General features: G+C 43.3%; 1 protein-coding gene across 2 annotated transcripts in view; it reads left to right on the top strand.

The window, feature by feature from the left end:
• Window positions 1-16,209, top strand: part of NAPB (NSF attachment protein beta) — a 49,785-nt gene extending 33,576 nt beyond the window's left edge. For both annotated transcript variants that reach the window (XM_019491051.2, XM_019491052.2), the window contains 6 exons: window positions 4,930-4,985; window positions 5,566-5,650; window positions 6,816-6,920; window positions 10,631-10,699; window positions 11,187-11,237; window positions 12,306-16,209. In XM_019491051.2, coding sequence (XP_019346596.1) covers window positions 4,930-4,985; window positions 5,566-5,650; window positions 6,816-6,920; window positions 10,631-10,699; window positions 11,187-11,237; window positions 12,306-12,410 — 471 coding nt within the window. In that variant the 3' untranslated portion in view covers window positions 12,411-16,209. The remainder of the gene's footprint in view (window positions 1-4,929; window positions 4,986-5,565; window positions 5,651-6,815; window positions 6,921-10,630; window positions 10,700-11,186; window positions 11,238-12,305) is intronic.
• The last annotated feature ends 605 nt before the right edge of the window (window positions 16,210-16,814 follow it).

Below are 16,814 nucleotides of genomic sequence, written 5' to 3' on the forward strand. Positions count from 1 at the left end.
TGGACATGATGCAGAATGCTGCCTTGCAGGTCAGTGTAAAGGCATTTGTGGAAATACTGTTGGAGGAGCTGGAATCGCACAGAAGCTGTTTGTATGATTACAGCTCTTGCATGGCTGGGAAAGAAAAGAGATCTCTAGCCCCATGTGTGTCACTCTAATCGGATTAAACCAGACAAGAGAGAGACTCTTCCTTCACCCTGCAAGCAAAGGCCAGTTTACAGCCCCAAGGTGATGTTTGTGCTGAGCACAGCAGATAGCTCCCTGCCCTCTGCGTCAGTCCTGACCTGTAGCTCCAGCAGAACTGGTGCAAAGTTCTGAGTCTCATTGAATCTTGTGGTGTTTGTAGATGTGCTGGGAGGCTGCTCTGATGTGCTATAGTTACGGCATGTCAGAGCAGACTCGATTTAATAGTCTGCTGGAGCATGCTAATTGGCACGCTCCAGCTAGCCTCTGCATCCTGTGTATCAGCATCCTTATATTTCAGAATGGTGGCAGTGGTGCTTTAACTAAAGCTCGTTTAATGACCAAGGCTTTAATTATTCTTGGTCATTGCAGAGCATGTTGCAAGAGTAGAGAGATGAAATCCATTACCTCAAAAAGCACATTTGGGAAGCGCTTCATCAGCTACTGCAGAACCACAGGAGCATTTTTGTAAGGCAGGGGGAGCTGAATGACACGATGCATTTAAAATAAAAAAGCTGATGCCCACCTTGAATATGGCTACCAACCAAATCTTTGTTCTAACCGCAGTGTATAGAATAATGAAAGGGCTGTCCTTTTACAGAGACTGACCAGTTCTTCTGTCATCAGCACTTGGTATCCAGTATGCAGTGCTTTAGATGCTGGCTTCTGACTGTGGCCTATAAGATCTAGCTTGTATTCTTCATATCAAGCTTTAAAGTGAAAATAAGTTTGAGCTGATTGTTTGTTGCAGACCCTGCCCATTCACCCCTAGGAACTGAATATTTGACAGTGCAGTGGTGGACAGGCACGGTACCTCAGTCTTCATAGAAATCATAGAGTAGGGCTGGAAGGGATCTCCATAGGTCATCTAATCCAACCCCTTGCCTGAGTCAGGGTCATCCCTATCCATCTGATCCCATAAGAATTGACAATCGAACATCTTGGTAAAACTACCGTCAATCATGTCACAACACAATACAACCTCTCTGAGGAACTCTGCAACACTTTCAAACATTTTCCTGATCTCCTGTTAGCTTCTTATTGAAATGTTGGCCAGATCCTGAACTTTTTGACTAACCTTTAACCTAGATCCCAAATCAGCTTTTATTGTATTAAAACAGGGCCATATACACCTTGCAGGTGGCTAAGCTGGGGCCTGAGCATGCTGGCTTTGCTGACAGGGTGGCTGGGGGACATTGAGCAGCTAGTGATGCTTTGGCTGCTGATGCCGACGCAGCAGCTGTGGCAGCTGCAGTGAGAGACCCTGCATTTCAGATCCAGCCCACCATATCAAATGAGCTGGATGTGACTGTCTTTAAAATAAATATCCCATCTATTTAATACTTCATCTGTTTTTTGTTTGGGGTTTTTTGCAAAAGTTTCAGTGACCACTGAGCAAAATTCATATTAATTATCCATCCAGATGTGTGTTATAAATAAGGTAGTGCAAGAGTGATGTAGCTGTGATAGTCCACAGATTATGCCAGAAGCAAAGGCTTCTTAGGGTGATAGCTTTTATTGGACCAGCTGTGTAGTTGGGATAAAGCTAGACAAGCTTTTGAATGCAAGACATTCTTCATCTTTGACATTCAGTGAAGAATGTCTTGCATTCAAAAGTTTGTCTAATGTTTTAGACCAATAAGTAGTTGGTCCAATAAAAGAGATCACCCTCAGAAATCCTGGCCTCTCTTTATTATAAATGAAATGCACACATTCAGTTCGTACATGAGAGGTCTTTTTATAGTTCTTTTTGTAAAAGTTCTTTTTATGGCAAAAGAAGGTTCTATTCTCACTTGCTAAAGTGCTGGTGGGAAGCTGTTACTGTGTGATGCCTGCCTAGCCTGACAGAAAAGCAAGGTGATGTATACACGTGACATCTTAACAGATAGGGGCTATTTAGAACAGCAGAGTGGAGAAGGCTAACATCACATGTTGGACAATACAGGTTTCAAAATATCTTCTATCAAATCCCTGGAGCCCTTGCTTAAGCAAACGCCCATTGATTTTTCAGTAATACTTAGTGTCCAAACATATCTAGATTTCTGCCTGCCTCATTGCTTAGATCAGGCTTGCCACTGTGGTATCTAAGAGGAAGTTAGACTTCTGTGATTTTAATTTTAAAAAATTAAGCCATGACTTTTGAGCAAAGTGATACCTTGCAACTTGTATCTAAGACCACCTACATTACACATCCCCATTTGTACCTGAGACTCGCTGAATGAAATTGTTAATATTATGGCATCCTGTAAATCTGTTGTTCTCAAGAGTACCGATGTATGTCCTCAATTGTGCATGCATAATGATAGTACATCAGGAATCTCATCTTCTGTATTTCAATTTGAGAGAGGCTTGCCTGATAAATTCTACTTCTCGTAGCAAATGTCAGATCCTGTCAACTCCTACTCTTGATCTTGGTGTTCAGCGCCCATACATAATTATTGAGAAGTAGAGCTGGAAGGGATCTCCAGAAGTCGTCTAGTCCAATGTCCTACTGAAATGCCACTGGCTTAGTAATAAGCTTATCTTTTCATTGCAATACTATTAAAGTAGTTATTGGCATTGTGCAAACTTATGTCAATAATAGCATGTCTCAAATGGCAGAGAGAGCTCTCTCTACATTTTCATTAGGATCATATGCAGTAGGGCTGTGTGAAGCTTCAGTCCCTGATTCAATTTAGCCAGATTTGGTGGCCAAATCTCTGAATCTGAATGGAATCGGAGAACCCTTTAATCTCTCTGAATCAAATCGGAACCCTCCAAATAGATTTGGAGATTTGGACATAGACACAGCTTTAAATGTGTTTTCTACATGCCTTGAGGTAGCAGGCAGCTCGTGAGTATAGTGATGCTGGGGTTCATGGAGCATCCCACAGGAGCATGGGGGACTCTCCAGCGCACTCAGTAGCAGACCCAGAAGTGGGACCAGAAGCACTTTCAGTCCGCTTCTGGTCAGCCGGAGAGCACGTGGGGAGGCCCTCCTTTCCACCCCCCGGCTCAGCGACTGGTGCTTCCTGGGTCTGGGGCGGCACCCAGGGTCCCCCCGTGGCCGATTTGCTGAGCCAGGCGGGTGTGGGGGGACCATACATTCATAGATGCTAGGGTCAGAAAGGGACCTCAATAGATCATTGAGTCCGACCCCCTGCATAAGCAGGAAAGAGTGCTGGGTTCAGATGACCCCAGCTAGATGCATATCCAACCTCCTCTTGAAGACCCCCAGGGTAGGGGAGAGCACCACCTCCCTTGGGAGCCCGTTCCAGACCTTGGCCACTCGAACTGTAAAGAAGTTCCTCCTAATGTCCAATCTAAATCTGCTCTCTGCTAGCTTGTGGCCATTATTTCTTGTAACCCCCGGGGGCGCCTTGGTGAATAAAACCTCACCAATTCCCTTCTGTGCCCCCATGATGAACTTATAGGCAGCCACAAGGTCGCCTCTCAACCTTCTCTTGCGGAGGCTGAAAAGGTCCAGTTTCTCTAGTCTGTCCTTGTAGGGCTTGGTCTTCAGGCCCTTAACCATACAAGCGGCCCTTCTCTGGACCCTCTCCAGGTTATCCGCATCCTTCTTGAAGTATGGCTCCCAGAAGTGCACGCAGTACTCCAACTGCAGTCTGACCAGTGCCCGATAGAGGGGAAGTATCACCTCCTTGGACCTATTCGTCATGCATCTGCTGATGCACGATAAAGTGCCATTGGCTTTTCTGATGGCTTCGTCACACTGCCGACTCATGTTCATCTTGGAGTCCACTAGGACTCCAAGATCCCTTTCCACCTCTGTGCCACCCAGCAGGTCATTTCCTAGGCTGTAGGCGTGCTGGACATTTTTCCTCCCTAGGTGCAGCACTTTGCATTTCTCCTTGTTGAATTGCATTCTGCTGTTTTCTGCCCACTTGTCCAACCTGTCCAGGTCTGCTTGCAGCTGTTCCCTGCCCTCCGGCGTGTCCACTTCTCCCCATAGCTTTGTGTCATCTGCAAACTTGGACAGAGTACATTTCACTCCCTCGTCCAAGTCGCTGATGAAGACATTAAAGAGTATCGGTCCAAGGACCGAACCCTGCGGGACCCCACTGCCCACACCCTTCCAGGTCGAAACCGACCCATCCACCACGACTCTCTGGGTGCGACCCTCCAGCCAATTCGCCACCCACCGGACTGTGCAGTCATCCAAGTCACAGCCTCTTAACTTGTAACCACTCAGGGTGCTCCCTGCCAGACCCGGAACTGGACTGGAAATACTTCCAGTCCACTTCTGGCCTTGCCGCTGAGCACACGGTGGGCCACCCCACACTCCTGTGGGACGCTCCACGCACCCCAGCATCGCAGCGTTCATGAGCCACGCCTGGTACCTCGAGGTGTGTAGAAAAAACATTTCAAGCTTTTGTCTATGTCCGAATCACTGATTCTCTGAATTGAACTGGGGACAGTGATTCGAATCAATGAATCGAATTGCTGTCCCCGATTTTGGGCCAAATCTGAATCGAATATGGCCCATTTTGCACACCCCTAATGTGCAGTATTAAGATATGTAGCTGTAGTAATATTTTTGAAGGCTGGAGGTCTCTGACTCCACTGGAGGTGGATTATAATGATTTGGCACTGAAAGCCTACAGAAAAAGAGCATTGGGATGTCATACCTTCCCTTTAAAACCTGAGGAATTTGGACAAATCCACATCTTCACAATACATTTTTTTTTCCCTTCCAAAATCTCCTTTCAAAACTGATACGTAAAAGGAAAATATTCTGTTTTTCAGGCAATTGCACATTATGAACAAGCTGCAGATTATTACAAAGGAGAAGAATCCAACAGGCAAGTCTTTATAGAGTAAATTATTTTAAGCAGGAAAGACTTTAAACTGGATTTATCTTGTCTGCCTGTGAACCCTCCCCCTGCCCATGACTAGTACTAAACTTGCATTGTTATTGTATGCCTCTCCTAAAATTGAGGCTTTAACGAGATACCTGAATTTACATCAACATTCTGAGTTTGGCACTGAAATCCACTGGCTTTCATTTGTCTGTCTGGCTATCAAAATGTAAATCTTTGGGGTCCTATTGAGGTACTTGCCTTTGTTTAGATTTTTGTTTCCTGTACAGATGGGGTAGGATGGTTGAATGCATATACCATTTAGTCTACATGGGGCTCAAGATATTATTGCAGACCCCTAGAAAATCATTTTCTATAACTCTGCAATAGGCCTGGAGAGTAATAAGGTCTTGCTAGGATTTTTTTAATTTGGGCATTTGGAAAATACATGTTGCTAATGGGTAACTCTACTGGGCAGTGGTTTTGAATGTGTTCACTAGTGATGGTATCTGTTGGGTAACTTGGTGTTTATACCAGTTTGCTCTGTGCCAGTCCTTACAATAACTGTAATCCTTGGTTGCAGCTCAGCCAATAAGTGTCTGCTCAAGGTGGCTACTTATGCTGCGCAGTTGGAGCAGTACCAGAAGGCTGTTGAAATCTATGAGCAGGTAAGTCCACGCATTCAGTGCGGACAATGCAGACTGGAATGACACGATTATCAGCTTGTGAGTTTCTCCTGGTGGGCTTTGGATCAGGCTCTTTGGGTGCCTTTAAACGTGCTTGTTTGTGTTCTAATTAGAATGCGATTTAATCAAGTCTGTTCCATGTTATAATTAGGATGCTCCAGTGTTGCCTCATTGTCATGTGTATTAAGCCCCTGCACATTTCAAAATGGCTGTGGGGACACTTTTATCTAAACCTTGTTGAATGAGCTTTGGATAAAGCATTCGGTGGCCATTTTGGAACGTGCAGGGGCTTAATACATGTGATGGTGAGTCGTTTTAATTAAAGCAGCTGTCCAGGAATCGCTCCAATTAAAACACCCTCCTCCCATCCCTGAGCACATGTATAGGCAGTCTTTGACACTAGCCTGTAACCACACCTTGCACTGGTATCAGGAACAGGTCCTTTTCTTCCCTAATTACAGAGATTTCACAGTTGAGGCTGAAGCTAGCTGAAGAGGCAGGGGGGTGGCCACAAACTGTGGCCTCTCCACCACTTGGACTTCGGACAGCCCTGGCCCAAACTATTGTCTGGTATCAGTGCAATTGAGTGGATCACTTTAATAGAGATTTTGTTTCTCCCAAATTTTACCTTCATTTTACATGTTAAACATTCAGAAAAAAGGATGGTAGACTTCAAAATATTGGTAAGGAGTCATTTACGGCTTGTGGAACCTCATTTGTGAATTTAAACGATACATGTATTTGGGTTGTGGGATTTTTTTCTTCTTTTTTTTAATCTACTGCTTTCTCCAAAGGTCCTGTTTGGTTTCAGTCAGTGTCCAAGTACAAACTGAGCTGTTGCATCTTACTGAAAGATTTTTAGTTTGGAATATGTTGTTCTGCTACTTGCTTTTGAACCCAATAGGAGACCAATGGGGTTTCACAAAACTCACTCACCGAGAACATTGTTCTTTGGAATTAGAGGTATCGGAAGAAACCTGTTTAGCCTTTTATTTTTCCCAAGGGCCTGGTATTCCTCCCATGTTTTTGTAATCTTGTCTGTTTATACATGTAGGAGTGAGTGTGTCCAATTTTGATCCCCTCCTGGATACCTAGTTAAGCCCTTGCTGTAAGGTATTCATTGATTTAATCTTACCTCTTTGTCTAGGTTGCAACAAGCACCATGGACAACCCTTTGCTCAAGTACAGTGCAAAAGAGTACTTCTTCAAGGCTGCTCTTTGCCACTTCATTGTGGATGAGTTGAACGCAAAGGTTAGTCCTCTCCTGTGCGTTCTTCCAAAATGTATAGCATCCCCAGATTCACTTCACTTCACTTCACATTGGAAAGCTTAGTATTATAGAATCACAGAGCAGTAAGGCTAGAAAGGATCTCCAGACGTCATCTAGTCCAACCTCCAGCTTGAGGCAGGATCGTCCCCATCCAAAGTATCCTATACAAATGCATAATCTAAATTCTTCATCAAATGACCATCAACCTTGACATGAGTTTTTGTGTGACTACAACAAGCTTGTGTTTCCACAGAGTGGGCTCCCATGTTCATAACTACAGGATGGGGCCTGCAATTTGTTTTCAGAAAACAAGGTAAAAAAAACCTTCTCCTTAGCACCAGACGGGGGAGAGCAAGACAACCAATTCTTCATTTTGGATGTGCAGCATCTGATCCTCCCTCTCCACGTATAGAACAGGATCTGTACCATAAAAAGGCAGGATTTATGGTTCTTCAAAATTTATATTGCCAATCTTGGTCAGGATTTAAAATGCATAGGAATCTTTTCAGTGTAAGAATGATGTTGTAGCCATGACAGTCCAAAAATTATGCTAGAGGCAGGGATTCTTTGGGGTTATATCTTTTATTGGACCAACTGTATGGTTGCAATAGAGTTAGACAAGATTTTTTAACGCAAGGAATTCTTCATCAGAAATCTCTTTGGGGCTGACTTTAACCCTGACTTAAACTTGGCTTGAGTTCTTGTGCCAGGGCTTTATAAGCACAAACTAGCCAAGGTAGACAATCAAGTACAGTTCTTTGCGTGCTTAATCAAGTATTGGGTGGACTGAGGCAAAACCTGTGGAAACCCATCAGTCCTTGCATTGACTGTACTGTGTGGTGAATCAGGCTGTTGTCTGACTTGAAACCTCTGGGTCCAAAAAAGGTCAGTTTATGAGAATGTGGTCCTACAAAGTTGCAGAGAGAGGTGATTCTACGTCATGCCTGGCTTCCATCTCTAAAAGCAAGAATGTACTTCCTTTTGTTGACTGTGGGAGACCTTCATTTAGCCTTTTAGTCTCTAGTTTAGAGAGGCAGGGAGAGAAATGAGTTGGTTTTAGGAGTCTGGCTAAGGATCCTTTCTCCCCTGCACAGAAGACACTAAAGATTCCTAGAGAAATGTTACAGGGATGTATGTGGTAGCCGTGTTGGTCTGAGACAAATAGAAATGCAAAAATCTAGAACTCTTGGTTCCAAAACGATACCTATTTTTAGATCAACTGAGAAATTGCAAAAAATTGTTGGTCTAATAATAATAATACATCCCTGAAACATGGAAGATGCCAAATTTTAGCCGGTTGGGTGTTTTGTTGTTGTTGTTGTTGTTGTTGTTTTATTATAAACTTCATTGCTGAACAATAAGTAAGATTTCTATACCTCCCTGCCTGCCATCCAACGCCACCAGGGAATAAATCCTGCTTGATCTACGCAGCAAAGAGCAAGTTCACAAATAGACTCTCATGGACCCAGAGAGACAGTTTTTTTCAGCTTCTGCTTCATCTGTCCAAAAATGAAGTTTATTTCCTAAATATGAGGACTTTTTACCATCTTGAACTTTCCCTGAACCCGATGAAGGGTGTGAGAGCCTGAAAGCCTGCAGAGAAAGTTTGTGGGTTTTTTTGTGCAACTTCTCAGTTGGTCTAAAAAAGGTATCATTTTGGAACCAAGAGTTCTAGATTTTTGTATTTCTTTAGAGAAGTGTTAGTCAGTTTAGGCTGAAAGGGGAGATGAATGTGTAGCTGGGGTGCAGTCATCACTTGCCACTAATACAAGCTTTACAGCTGTCATGATAAGCCTGAGGAATACACCACTTGAAGAATGTACATCAACAGTGAATGCTGCTTAAAAAGGTTGCTCGCATGGTGAATTGAACACCATTTTTTTCATCTCCAGGCACATTGTAGAATGTGTCCATTTGAATATGAAAGGTTGACCTGGCTCTAGATTGGCTTAAGGCAGGGGTGGGCAAAATGTGGCCTGGGGGCCAACTTTGGCCTGCCAGGCCATTCAATCCAGCCTGTGGGGCCCCTAAAAAATTTAGAAAACTAATATTTATCTGCCCCTGGCTGCCTGTTATGTGGCCCTCGATGGCTTGCCACAACTCAGTAAGTGACCCTCTGCCCAAAATAATTGCCCACCCCTGGCTTAAGGGAATGGGCTTGACTCAAAGCTGGGCAGGGGCTATGTTATAGTGGAGGGATGAGTTCATGAAAAACTGTGGGAAGCTGGGGATTTGCATATAACTGTCTGCTAGTTCCTAGTTTCTGACTCATCTGGAGAACGCTTGGGGCTCCAGCCTATTTCTCCTTCAAGTGCCTAAGTGGTGTGCATGTAGCTGTGTAATGGCAATATTTGGTTGAGTTTGTCTGTGGTGGAATAGGGTCACACTGCTTGCCAACGTGCCAGGGGACCTTCTCACCTTTGGGAGGGCTGAAGACACTTCTGGGCAATACTTAGCTTGTGGCCTGCTTTGTAGGGCACCATGCTGGGAAATGGGAGATGAAGGTCCAAGGTTTTTCTGGGCAAGGAAGCGGGGCTGGAACTCAGGTTTTCTATTCCCTGGGTAAGTGCCTTAACCACTAGGCTACTGGGCTAAAAGGTAGGAAGGTCTTCCTTCTCCATCTCCCTCATGAGAGTCAGGCAGTTACCTGCAGTACCTGGCACTATGCACGTGGCCGGTCAGTTCTGTTCTGCCTGGGTACCTATGCAGCTACAGCACAGTGTGCTGAGCATGCCCAGTAAAGGGGTGCAGGGTGAATGCAAGTATGCTGAATCTAAACTATCAGAAGTGCCAGAAACTGCTAGTATGTGGCTGCGTAGAGTGCCACATTAGCCATGCGAAGGTGCACTGGCACCTACAGTTCTGCTGAAATAACTGTAACTAAAACAGTGTTGTATCTGAAATGCCACTTGCTTTCTAAAGCAGACAATGCAGAATCATGAGCAAGGGCAGCAGCTCCATCTGTGAGGGCCTGACAGTCTGTAAGCCCCTGCTCGTGCTCTGAGATGAGCAGATTCAGAAAATCTGGTTGCTGTTAGCATCGTAACTTAAGATCTCCAGCTCAACTTTGGCATCAGAAAACACGTCCTTAGCCTGGGTTGTGTAGAAAGCACCTAATTCCTGTTCTTGCACCTGCTGCTTTATACACACACATGCAACCCTTTTCCCCCACCTCTGAAAAACTTCAGATGCACCTCAGTCCCTATTATGGGTACCTACACATGTGCAGTGAGGCTGGTTCGACGCGATAATTATAGCACATCAAAACAGACTCAATTAAATTGAGTCTGCTGGAGTGTGGGAATTACTGTGCTCCAGTAGACTCCAGCGTCATGTGCATCAGCGTCCCCGTGCTGAAAAATGGAGGCAGGTGTGGTTTAACTAAAGCTTGTTTGGCAAGCTTTAGTTAAAGCACCCCTGCCGTCATTTTTTAAAGCGGCTCCAAGAGCCGCTTTAATTAAAGGGCCCCTCCCCCCCAGCATGTGTATATCAACACCCTGTAAGGCCATGTTTCAACTTCTTGCGTTGTTGGGATTCACTTGGAGTCTGATGCATTAAAATGTGGTGTTTTCACATTAGGCCCCATGAAGGATTGTGTGAGGTAAACAAGAAGCATTAGGGTTCATCTGCACACAGATGTTTGAAGGTAAAGGTGTGGAGTGAACCTCAGTGTTGGCTTCTCTGCTTTTCAGCTGGCCCTAGAGAAATATGAAGAAATGTTTCCAGCATTCACAGATTCACGAGAGTGCAAGTTGTTAAAAGTAAGTGGAGCTGATAGTGATTGATGTCCTCACAGCTTAATTACTGGTCTGCAAATAGAAAGGCTGCCCTTCTCCTGTGTCCTTCTCTTGTGGGAAACGATCTCTTTATATTTGCATGTATTAGAGGGCACCAGCCTCATATATACCTGCATTCAAATCCCTTGGAATGCATGAAAATGGGGACTGAACTGTGAGTGGAAAATGATTATAATGAAAGCAGATTTTCATTTGTTTGATGTAGGGCGGTGGAATAGATCCAAAGAGTCTGCTTGGGCGGTATCCTGCTACTATCTGTTGCTGGGCATAACAGACTAAGGAGTTAACCATTCTGTCCTGTGCTCAAGGACAGGATTCTTTCAGGTCTCTTCTCAACACAGAGAAGCATTCGTTAATAATGGGTAGGCTGTAGCATAGCAGAAATGGCTGGCAAGCTGGATTCCTGCCTCATTTACCTTCTAACATGTAGCCTTTGATTTAACTTTGTTAGAAGCTGCTGGAAGCATATGAGGAACAAAACTGCGAAGCATACACAGAAGCAGTGAGTAGCCCCTTATGTCCCTGCCTCCTGCATGTGTTTGATGGCCCATGCCTGTGACCTTGGTATAGGCAAGCTCTGATTCGGTCTTATGTCCGTGTGGAGCAGATCCCAGTTGTTTGCTGTCCAGTGGAGGCTGCAACTTTCCCCATGGGCCCCAGTAACATTTGAGTGGTGCCCCCCTGCCACAAACAGAGTGGAGCAATGTTCTTAAACCCCCTGGTGCTTCCCCAAGGATCCCACTGCTATCTGCTGCTTCTCGCTCTTCCACTGATGATTCTCTGCACTGAAAGCTCAGGGCCTTCTCCAGGACTGTCACTATCCTGACACGAAATGGCCAATAGCAAGAGATGAAGAGTAGCAGGGCTGCCACTTACCCTTTCTCCAGGAGCAAATTTGCCTCCTCTCTGAGAGAGTGACCTTAAGTTTGCCAAAGTTTTCCATCTCCAAGAGTTGCCCCATTTTTGAGCGAAACCCCAGCTTTTGACTTGGAATTCTTAGAGTCTGATCCACAAAGCCTACTGACCTTCCTGCAGGTGCTAATGACATAAGGCAGTGGGTTTCAAACTTTATAGACTCTAGGCACCCTTCATTGTACTCAAGGCAGTTCTCTGTAACTTGTGAATTGAACCCCCCCCCCCCCCCCCAATAAAAAACCCCAACTAACATTACAATGCTCTATCTCCTAGCAGAAGGGGCTTTGCAGTGGGAGTAGGAGATTGGCTAGGCAAGGACTGAGCTTGAGCCTATACTTATTTGCTTATCTCCTTACACTTTTGGGGGCATCCTTCAAAGGATTTAGTAATCCTGGTTGAGAATCACTGGGTTAAGGAAATAGAATCACAGAAAAGTTGGGCTGAAAGGGACCTCAGGAAGTAATCTAGTCCAGGCGCCTGCTCAGGGCAGGATCAGCCCTGACCAAACCATCCCAGTCAAGTGACTCTCTTACCAAATTATATGTAAACTTTAAGAGCCATAGATTTTTTTAAGTTAATTAAATGCAGTGTACCGATTTGTTGTTAGCATTGCTGTTTACTTTCTAATAACCAGCATTAAACTTCCTTCCATCAGGTCAAGGAATTTGACTCCATTTCTCGCTTGGACCAGTGGCTAACCACCATGTTGCTCCGCATCAAAAAGTCCATTCAAGGCGAAGGGGAAGGAGACTTGAAGTGACTTGTCTGTGATATTTTGTGGCATGCAGCCTAACTCTTAAATCTGTGTTTGTGTTACGGCCAGGGACCATTAAGGGATACTTGATACTATGTCTAGCTTAACTTTGTCACTTATGAACCAATGACTTGTGTGGTGTTAGTATCCTGCTGTCTGTTTGGATGACATGACATGGATGGGGAAAGAAATGATACTTTAGGTGTTGCTGATGGATCCTTCCACTGTGAAATCAATAAAGGTTTGTGAAACTCTTAGATGGATGAAAGAAACACTTATGGCAGAAATCTTTATTTTTGCTAGCTGATGAGCCAAGTCTACATTTTAAATCCCTTCTGCCATTACTCTACAAGTTTGTGATCTCCAGGCCCTTTTGATCCAGGTGTGTAAGTATCTGTTCTTCTCATGACATGCAGTACACGCAAGTTTCTGAATTAATGCTGCTGTTAATGTTTTATGTTTTTAATGGACTTCACTCAGATATGTTTAGAATTTTGTTTTTAAAATGGTAAAGCTATTTTGATGGTGATAGTGAAAAGCTTGTGACCTTTTATATACAGTATGCATGTGTGTATGTACTCTACAGATACATGTGCATGTATAAATACAGAATACATAATGACGTAGGTCTGAAACCCTGATCATTCTTCAGAGGGGAGGGATGACCACTTCTAATAGTTTATTACCCCTCCACAAACTTATTAAATAGGACCTAGTCAATCATGTATTTTATATTTAAGAACTATATATAAAATGTAAGTTTCTTCTATTTTTTCTTGAAGAGATTTTTCCACTTTTATTTTGTGGTGCATCCCATCCCTCCTACCCTGAGATGACTTTACCCAAGTAATAATATATTTTTCTAACTTTTCATTTACATGAGCTCTTGCTATCATCTTTACTGCAGGTGTTTTTCATGTGTGTGCCAGGACACACGTTTCACTATTGTGCTGTTGGCTGAGCTATCTCAGTGTTGTGGTGTGTGAAATCCACTGCATTAGACACAATACTAGAAGAGAGAACCCTCCTTAGCATGGCTGGACCATAGCTTGATCAGGCTTTGCTTTCACATTACGCTGAAATGAAGAAAACACTAAAGTGATTTTTTTTTTTTTTTTTTTTTTTTAAACGCGTGCACTCTGTTTTCCTTTGGGCAAGCCTTGGTTTCAGTGCAGCTAATTAGACAAGCAACCTATATTTAATATAAATGAAAGTGTGACCATATACAGTTTCTTAGTGTGATGTGGCTTATTTCTCTGCTGTAAGAGTAAGCTGTGGAAATGATTTTGTATATCATCAATGTTGCATACACAAGCAAAGGCTACTACTAGCTGTACTTGTGTAAATGCCACTTGAGTCACTTGACCTTTTAAACTGTCCATTTTCATAAAGTAGGAAAACACTAGTATCCCACAGCTGACAGTTATATTGCTACCAGGATTGGCCCAAGTTGGATCTTGTGTTTGTGTAAGAAGGAATGCTGCAGGTATGCATGGACCTATCACATTCCTAACAGGGGAGCTGCTGGCTTTCATTTTTCTGTGTGTTGTCTGGGCTGCCAATTTTCCAAGACAAAATGGGTCTGAATGACTGTGTTTCTTGGAGTAACTTAAACAGTGTGTTCTAAGAACCTGGAGACACTGCAGAACTATCATTTGTTTACAGAAAAATTCCTTGAGACCAAATGAAGAATTCCAGGAAAGAAAAAACACAAGAATGTTTTAATAATCCATCTCCAGGGCTTTTAATTTGCATCCCCTTTTCACTTAAGTATTTTTTACATATCTAACTCAACCCGGGAAGGGCTTCTGTTCTGCCCTTCTAGCTCTGTGTTGTGCAAAGTGCAGCTTACTCTGCACTTTGACTGAGATGACACAATTTACTCAGTTTGGACAAGATCTCTTTCTGTTCCTAGTAGAATTTACAACTTTTCCTACTTGCCAGCTGAACAGGATGTAGTTACACAATGAAGAAACAGGAGAAAGGAAGAAGCAACTTGGCTCATGTCAGAGGTGTTGAAAAAGCTGTGTAACATGCAAAACCAGCTTTTGTTTACAGTAGTTGGCCGCTGCAGGGATGGCTTGAGACTTATGCAGGGCAGCTGCTTGAGCCACTGTGTATATGGACAGCAGGATAGGGGAAGCTGCTGTGGAACAAATTAGGCTCTTCTTTAAACACAGACATGTCATTGATTTATTTAGGAGGAAGATGGATGATTCTCCCATCCCTCTTGCAATAGAAAATTTTCTTAAGCAATGCTGGAGTCAGCCTGTACTCCTCCTCTGCTGTCTCAAGTTAGCCAGGGAGAACAGATTCTTCCTTTTACCCCTGTATCAGCACTTAGTCAGAACTGGACTTGGCTCTCTCATTGGCATTTGAAGCCCCTTCAGTTGCATGCACGTTACTCATCTTATTTTGGTTCAGTTGGACTAGACCTATTGCTTCCTACCATCTGGAATCATTCTTGAACCTGTCACTTTCTGTTAAACTTGCTTGCTAATGAAAGGTTGATTTGTAGATGTGCCATATGATTGACCTGGAGGGGGAAGACAGCCACCCACACAAGCATTTGTATACTGATTTTTTTTTTTTCCTTTCTCCTACTGTCCCCTTAGGAAAACCATTTCTTTGGAGAGAAAAGTGCACTCCCATGTTCCTTACACAAAGGCACAGAGAAGAACCTAGCTCAGGATGTTCATAGCACAAAGCAGTTCCTGGGATTCTGCCGAAGCGTCTCATTTTTTAGAATGAGATGGAGCTTCTCTGTCTGGTCATGCTAGGAGCACAGGCTGCCATTTGCAGTAACTGTCAGCCACAGAGTGTGCTAGGGACAAGGGAAGTGTAACAAATCAGATGTAGCGATAAAAGTAGATGTTAGCCCGTTGGCATATTTCCTTGTGCAGTTACTGCTCATGTGCAAGCTCCTGATAGCTGTTGTCTTCATGTGATGCTACTGTAAAATGCATGTTGCACATCACTATATGGCTTTTCCATAGTAAATGGGCAAAACAGGAGGGTCTCTTGAAGGAACTCTATTATATAGGTGGCAAAAAACCTTTTTTGTTTTGTTCTTGTCTTACTAATTGAAACCTCCCCCTCTAGCACAGATAATCCAAGGAGGATGCACGTAGCTCTTCTTTGCACAGAAACATAGCCTTTGGTTAAAAATCACTAGCCTAGAATGAGAGCAAGCTGTTTTTGTAGAAATTTAATGCCTGTACTTGTTCTAAACTTGAGAATTTATAAGGAAAGATATTTTTGATTATGTGAAGTGATGGCTCTTGTCATGCCCACAATTTTGTGATTTAAATGAAATTTTGCATGGATATTAGATTCTGACTAGCTAGGGAATGTAGATGTTATATAGAGTTGCTGTTCTGGGGGTTTTTTAAACGTCATTTTGTTTACTTTACCTTTTGTTGGTTTAGTGGGTTTTTTTCCCCTCCAGGACCTAAAACCAGTATTTTTGCACAGTTGTGACAAGATACATCACTGAGTGTACTGAAACAGCAGATGCACTAGGTTGTATAATCTTATCAATGTGCTCTCAAATTGTACTGTCTGAATGTGAACCTTGGTTTGTCTAATGGACTCCAGCATGTTACCCAATGTAATCCATGTTGTAAATTTGTGATACAGCTGTTTTAAAACAACAAACTGGAGCCAAGCTGCCAGGCTGGTGTGTTCTTTTTCTGTTTTTCTTTTTTAGGTCAAGCATCTGTATTAATCAATAATGAAACGGTCTTAGCAAGAACAGAACGTGTGTGTGAATCTGTACAGTAATAAAGTGAAACTATGAATAGTAGCGCTGAGCATTCTTTCCTGTTGAACAGCTCATTGAGAAGCATGTGCTTTACAGGCAACTGCTAAAGCTACACTCTATTTTAGCATTTAAAAAAAATCCTGAAATCCATGTTTTGGTTAGGCAACAGGTTTCAAATTCTGTATGTGGTTCCTCAGTTATCACATGCAAACTATACTGAATGTCACTGGCACCTCGTACAGTGATGCACAATGGCTTGCATTAGCACAAGGAACTGCAAATGTGGGGGACTTTGAGTTTTGTCCTCTGGTAGAATGAGTGGCTTAAATGATGCTTTAAGTGTTGAGAGCTGGGAGAGCCTGAGTCTGCCCTTATCTTCTCCTCCTTCTTGCAACACCCTTCAAAGGATCTTGTGGCCCTGGCATCCTGATCTAACTAGGAAGACATTGTGGCGTATTGTATTTTGCTCACGTCTAGTCTTGCACATTATCTGCTGTGATTTCAGTTAATACTTACAGAGGTTCTGATTCATTTGTCATTTCATTGACACTTTAAATTTGGCACATGAGGAGGTGGTAGTTTTGCTATGAAAGATCCCATAAGCCTATCTTCTAAACATCTAAAAAAGTTCATTGCATTTAACATGT

The sequence above is a fragment of the Alligator mississippiensis genome, chromosome 1 (genome assembly GCF_030867095.1).
Source record: "Alligator mississippiensis isolate rAllMis1 chromosome 1, rAllMis1, whole genome shotgun sequence".
Taxonomy (NCBI): domain Eukaryota; kingdom Metazoa; phylum Chordata; order Crocodylia; family Alligatoridae; genus Alligator; species Alligator mississippiensis.